The 6,783-nt window shown below is 43.0% G+C and overlaps 1 protein-coding gene across 1 annotated transcript in view; it reads right to left on the bottom strand.

Moving 5' to 3' along the window:
• Window positions 1-1,228: 1,228 nt before the first annotated feature.
• Window positions 1,229-6,783, bottom strand: part of OSBP (oxysterol binding protein) — a 33,005-nt gene continuing 27,450 nt past the window's right edge. Inside the window, exons 11-14 of the mRNA XM_079102269.1 lie at window positions 5,620-5,715; window positions 4,847-5,028; window positions 3,926-4,146; window positions 1,229-3,836 (exon numbers count right to left, since the gene is read on the bottom strand). Coding sequence (XP_078958395.1) covers window positions 3,694-3,836; window positions 3,926-4,146; window positions 4,847-5,028; window positions 5,620-5,715 — 642 coding nt within the window. The 3' untranslated portion in view covers window positions 1,229-3,693. The remainder of the gene's footprint in view (window positions 3,837-3,925; window positions 4,147-4,846; window positions 5,029-5,619; window positions 5,716-6,783) is intronic.

Raw genomic sequence — 6,783 nt, 5'->3', positions numbered from 1 at the left:
ATAAAGTTCTCAAGGAGGGATCACTAAGTATTTTGGCTCCATTTGTTTGCCTCTGTGTGGAAAATCATACCCCACAGTGATATTCCAGTGTACAGGATGTAGTTCTCCCAAGGTGAGGCATCTACTGCAGTGGTTTTGAGTTTGAGAAGACTTTACTGGAATTGAACATCCAATCCTGCAATGAAAGTCAGGCATATTGAGACGTCAGATAGCCTTTCCAAGAACCAGGCTAGAAAAAGTATTTCCCAACAACAGAGCTAATGTTGTGGACAGGAAAACCTTGAAAAATCAAGCCCTGAAGACTAAATTCCAAAGAAGTTCCTTCCTTCAGATGGAGCCTTAAAAAAAGTGGTACTGTCCTTTTTTTTTTTTTTTTTCTCTTTTTTGCCTGGAATCAAACCCAGGGCCTTGTGCTTGTGAGGCAAGCACTCTACCAACTGAGCTATCTCTCCAGCCCCTACTATCCTTGTTAATAAGCCTTTGAAAAGAGACCTGTGCATTTCAGCATGATGTGACACCTATAATCCAGGAGGAAAGGCCTTGGCTTTGAGCTGCCTTCCAATTCAGCTTCTCCCAGAGCACAGGGTTGTAGGTCACAAACTTGCATTAAACACACCCTACTCTGAATTCCAACACTGCAACTAACCAGTTAGCAATATGGCCTTGAGGAAATTAGCTTAAATTAAGACTTTGAGTGCCTTTCTTCATCGTAATACTGTTTGTGGCCAGACATAGTGGCCCTGTAATCCCAGTGGCTTGGAAGGGTGAGACAGGAGCATCATGAGTTCAAAGCCAGCCTCAGCAACCTAGCAAAGCAAGCCCTAAGGAACTTGGCAAGACCCTGTCTCAAAATAAAATACAGAAAGGACTAGGGACATAGCTCAGTGGTTAAGTGCCTCTGGGTTCAATCCCCACTACAAAAACTAAACCATAATCTTGCGAGTATTCAGGTCCCCATACGTGGAGGTGGATGCTCAGTGAGGCTTCAGTCTCTGTCACAGGCAGCAACTATGCTTGCTGTGATCCCAGGCTCTCTAGGCCCCTAGGTTACTTTGCCCATCCCCCGCTCTGAACATGAACTTTGGAAAATGTAAACATGTCATTACTTTCCTGAGGTCTTCAAATCAAAACTCACTTGTATTTCAAAAAACAGAATTTGAATACTTATGTGAAATGGTTAAGAATCTTGAGAATCCAAATGGGGAAGAGAAATTACATTCATCAGGAAAACTTTTATTTTTTTGAGGTAAAATAGGCCTAGAATCAAAAACACTAGCAATGAATCCCCTGTACCAAGTCGGGACATTCCTAAATACATCACATTGGAGGGCTGTTAAAATTGCTTTTCTGGCATGAACCCTCCAAAATGGTGTTTGTTGAAATATCAGTTTTTTTTTTTTTAAAAGATCAGGGCTCCAGGGCTCCCAGACTCCCAAGCAGGACAAATCATCTTGAACCAGTTTTCCCACCATCTACCACCAGTTGCTGACTCATAGGAGCAGAAGCAAATCAGACAAACAATATGGCTTTTGAAAAAATTATTTAATTTAGTAGTTTTTTTTTTTTTTTTTGGAAAAAAGCAATAAGGCAAAAAAACTGAAAATACATATAGTTTTGTTTCATTTTCATGTGACTTTATTCCACCTGACGGACTCTAAGCTGCTTCCATTAGCAGGAATCTGGGGATCAAGCCAGAAATGTAGTGTAGATGGTAGAGGAGGAAAAGGGGGGATAAAGCAGGAAGTTCAATTTAGTTGGGGAATTCACACCCTATCCAAAGCCCCAGATGAGGTTCCTGCTTTCACAGGCCTGCTTGAAAGAAGCCCTGGCCTAACCTCTGCTTGTGCTGGGAAAAGCATTCTTAGGAGAACATTCCTCCAGCAATGAGTCCCTCCTCTCTCATGTTTATCACAGCAAGGAGGGATGGTGGGGAAGGATTAAAGTACTAATTTACCCAGTAAAATCCAATTTCCCTGGAGGGATGGCTTCCTCTGGAATGATAGTCTCCCCCCCAGGACCCACACTGGCTGAGGCTCAGCAGTTAAGGAACAAAAACAAAAAACACTAACAAAAAGCATACAAGGAAGGCACCTCAATTTGTGATCCTCAACCAAGGGTGGGATGCACAGGGGAGATTTCTGAACAAGACAACTAAAACAAATACAGAACATACAATAAGAAGGAAGCCAGGCCCCAACGGGCACAGTTCGCTGATCCACCCCACTTGATGGTGCTTTCAGCCCCATATCCTAGGAAGAAAGTTCTTTTGGGATTTAGCCTATGTGCTGGACAGAGGCAGGAGTAAACAGGAAATTACCCTCCTGATTTTCTACCCATACTCTTCCTAACAAAAGAAACAAAAGTGGCAAGAAAGAGATTAGGATTTCATTTTCAAGAGTCAGGTAATAAGGAGAGCAGAGCCCAGACAGCAGTGGGCACCCCAAGATACAAACCATGGACAGACTCCCTGCTCAGTAACTGCTAGACGTGATCCCACTCGGGTTTCAAATCTGCCTCTTAGAAGATGGAAAGGAAAGGGATGCCAATCCACATCAACTCGTGTCCAAGAGAGTCCCAGGGAGACAAGTGATATTAAAAACCAAGATTCTTAATGGGAAGGAGGAAAGTCAAACAAAAAAATTAGAATTTTCTCTACATATATATAATATACAGATATTTAACACATTATTCCAGAGGTGGCTCCAGTCCATGGGGCTTGAGAGATGGTGAAAACGCTTTGTTCCAGATTAACTTCTCTCGAATTCTGAAGTATACCGGAAGGGGACAGGCAATGATTTGCTCCAGCCTGGGGCACAGGCCCAAATTGGTATTGTGCCGGGAGAGAGAAGCTAAAAGGCAATGAAGGAAGCGGGTGAGGAGTAACCGGGAAGGTAAGAGTGGCCAGCAGTCTTTTTCCATCCTGCCTGTGTTCTCAGAAGTTCTCTGCCTGAGGAAGTCCGTAAAACCCCGTTATGAGGATAATGTGACTCTTTTACCAACCACCAAAGTGGCCTCCAGTTGCTGCCAAGAAGATGGAGAACAGCAGAGGGGTGTTTCACGTGAGTGAAGATAGAAACTTCCAAGAAGGTCACTGAAAATTCCAGCCCTACAGAACAATCACTCGCAGGTGTTCTAATACCTGTTATCTGTGCGCAACGCCCCATTAAACCAACCCCAGGGGTGAACACCTTTCGCAATGTCAGGCCTAAGCTCCACTGCAATCACTCTCCATGTCTCTGCTGGTTAAGTCTTACGTGTGTTTCTTTTTAAAGGAACTTTAAATCAGTTCTTGCTCTGAACAGCACCAAAATGCTCATGAATCACAAGTTTACGCAGATCTTGGCTGAGCAGGATACTACAAGGGGAGGGTGAATGACATCACCTTAAATGGGGCAGAGGGAGGAAGAAGAGCCAAGAATACTTGACTTTGTAGAAGTGAAATAACACTAACTTTCAGCCACTAAACCTCTCCCTTACAAGGTATCTAGTACATCGATTTCAGCATCAATCAGCTAAGGCAACCAGCCAATCACCACCACTGGTGTCTGCTTCTGGTGATTGATTTGGAAAAAATGATTGGTTAAGACAGACAAACTTGAGGAAAGCACTTGGTAAGAGTCACAACTGCCAGCTTTCCTGCACATCCTCTGTCCTCTTCTCCGTTTGATCCTCTTCCTTTGTGTTACTGGCGCTTCAAAAAATGTCTGGGCATGAGTTCCAGTCCTGCTTTTCTTTGCACTCCCAATATTCACCCCTATAAATATGGGTTAACTCCTTGGTCACAGGGTCCTTCTTCCGCTCAAACCACAGTGCCTTATAAGGATCATATGGCGTGCCTAAAAGGGAAAGAAGGGGAAGAAACACAAAATTAGAGCTGGTTACTCTCTACGCATCAAGAAATGTGAGTAGAAGGCAAGTTCATTACCATCTTCCGTGGCTTTCATAGCTTCTGCTTCTCTCTTTTTTCTGGAAAGTCTTTGTTTTTCCTCCAGGCGCTGCTTCTCAGCATTGGCTTCATCCCAGCGCCCATTTTCCATCAGTCTCTGGTCAGGCCGTAACCGGCTGTCTGTGGGTGCAGTGCCGCCTTCCCAGGCGTTGAGAGTCAGAGCCAGCTCTGAAAAGTAGTACATATTTTCTGCATTCTTCCTAAAGGTAAAGGATGAAAGAAAGGAAGGGTAATGCCAGAGCCCAGGCCTTAGCGGAAGAGCAGCAAGGCTGACCCACAAATGGAAAAAATCTAGCACCAATCAGGTGCCCTAAGGAAGAGGGCCACACTGGGTCACTCTGTGCCCTCCCCAGCATCACTCCATTCAATAGTCTTCTGGGATTGTACTGCTCTCAGTTAAAATGATCTACGTTTGTTAGGAAGAATGAAACACTCGCTTCCCTTTTAACCTTTTTTTGGGATACACGTGGCTGTTACTATAGACTGGATGTATTAGATGGTGAGAGGAGACAAATGGCCTCCTGTTTCCTAAGTCCTGTTCACTGTCCTAGGGATTTTTATGTTGTGCCTGCGCTATAGGCTAAATTGTTAACAGGTAGTAAGCACCTTTCTCCTCTAGCTGCTTCTGAACAGTCTGCTCTAAACTGTAGAGAAATATCCTTCTGAATTGCATTCCAGTGGACCTTTGGGAAGGCCAAACATTTTTTGGCAGATGCAGTTCGGTTAGTTAGAAGTTTTTTGGGGCAAGGCATGCTTAATTCAAATCATACAGTGACAACCTTCTGGTTATCTCTCCAAAGGCTCCAGCTTCCCTGGCTGGATCCCTCACATAATGAGGTGGGAAGGCAGGCAGAAATACCTTCAATTCTGCTTCACAGTCAAGGTCACACTGATACTCACGGTAAAGGATTCCTTTTCCATAGCATGACCCTGCTTTCCTCTGCTTCGTGGACTCTCTGTCGAGCATCACCCCCATTTTCCCCAACGGCTGGTTGTATTTTGAAACAATCCATTTTCTCATCCCAAGTTCCCACAAGGGCAAAATGAACTTTTCCTGATGGATCTGTCACTTCCCCTGTCACCTGCAATGGTGGAGAGCAGGGCTTTGGAGCAGAGTATTAGGTCCTAGTGTGACAAACATGATGGAGTCATCCCAGTTACTTTGTCATATTATTGTCTGAAATAACTGAGCCATGGCTCAGGGATTTCATCATCATTCTGTGTGGTGGAGAGATTTCTGATGCGGTCATAAGTAGAAAAAACATCTGCTTAGTGGTCAGAATTATATTTTGGAGAAATCAGAGAAACTCACAAATAGATATAAATCCCCAGCTACTGTTCATTCTCTCACAAAAACTCACAGCATAATTTCTCTGTGGCATTAACACAAAATTCTCCCTTAAACTCTCCCAAGGGCCAAATTGTCCACTCGTCCTGCAATTGTTTTATCAGTGCCTCTTTGTGTTTCTATCTTGAGTCTCTCATTGCTCTTGATTTTTACTTCCTTACTTGTCTGAGAAGAAATTGGTTCCACAATAATATAGTCCCCTGTCTTGCTTCTTCCTTCATCTCTACTTTTTTGAATCACCATGTTTAGGACACACACACACACACCAGCCCCAAAGGATTAGGCTCTCTAAGTAAAAAAAAATTTGAATTCCACCTTCCCTTACCTTTCTTGCTACGTCCCGAGAGAAGTAGCTATAAGGAACAAATTTAAGATTACACTTGTCTCCTGTCTTGTGATTTATAATGTCAATTTCACCAGACTGTAAAATGAAAAGAACCATGGATTAGTTTAATAAAGACTGGATGACTTGAATATCTGCCAAACTCTTTACCTCCTAATTCTTTATTCTGTCTTTTGTGGTAATGGGGATTAAACCCAGAGCCTCAAAATGCTAAACAAGTTGTCTACCACTGAGCTGCATCCCTAGCCATAACTAATTCATCAGTTAATTATTTTTGCACTGCCAGGGATCAAACTCAGGGCCTCATGCCAGCTAGGAAAGTGCTCTAGCACTGAGCCACAACCCCAGCTCTCTTTATTCTTCAGTCTTTACATTCTAGCACTTCTTTGCTTAAGATTCAGGTATAAACCAACTGTGGTGATGTTATGGAATCCCTCTGTAAACTTGGTATTACAGACTGGGATCAAAACCAAGTAACCATTTGTTTTGTTTTGTGTGTTACATGTTAGGTGTCATGATGTAGCCATCGGCACATACACTGAAATTCACATAAAACTTTATGTTTCCACACCAATCCCTCACTGGTACCCTCCACAAGCTCTTCAGCTGAAATCAAAGTGCTCTACTTTGTTTTAAGATTATATATATGCAGGCCTTTCTACATTTTATTTCATTTTTCCCTCCTTTCTATCTTTTTGAGTGAGTCATCTTAATTCCCACATGTAAGTGAAGCCCACCCCCAAAGTTTTTTTTCAGTACTAGGGATTGAACCTAGGGGTACTTAACCACGAAGCCACATCCTGTTTTATTATTATTTTTTGAGACAGGTGTTGTTAAGGTGCTTAAAGCCTCACTAAGTTGCTGAGGCTGGCTTTGAACTTGCAATCCTCCTGCCTCAGTCTCCCAAGTCACTGGGATTACAGGTGTGTACCGCCACACCCAGCAAGTGAAGCCCTTCTTGACTGCTCAGAAGATGGTATTTCTTCTTTTCTGAACTTACTGCAACCACTGTCCTAAGAGCAAACTAACAATTAATAGATATTACCTTAGTACACCTCTTGTACTAGTGTTTTGTTTTTGTTTTTGTTTGTTTGTTTGTTTTCTTTGCAGTGCTAGAGATTAGACCCAGGGGTATTCTACCATTGA

This window comes from Sciurus vulgaris, assembly GCF_902686455.1.
Source record: "Sciurus vulgaris genome assembly, chromosome: 11".
NCBI classification, from domain to species: domain Eukaryota; kingdom Metazoa; phylum Chordata; class Mammalia; order Rodentia; family Sciuridae; genus Sciurus; species Sciurus vulgaris.
This window is presented reverse-complemented; position numbering and strand designations above follow the sequence as displayed.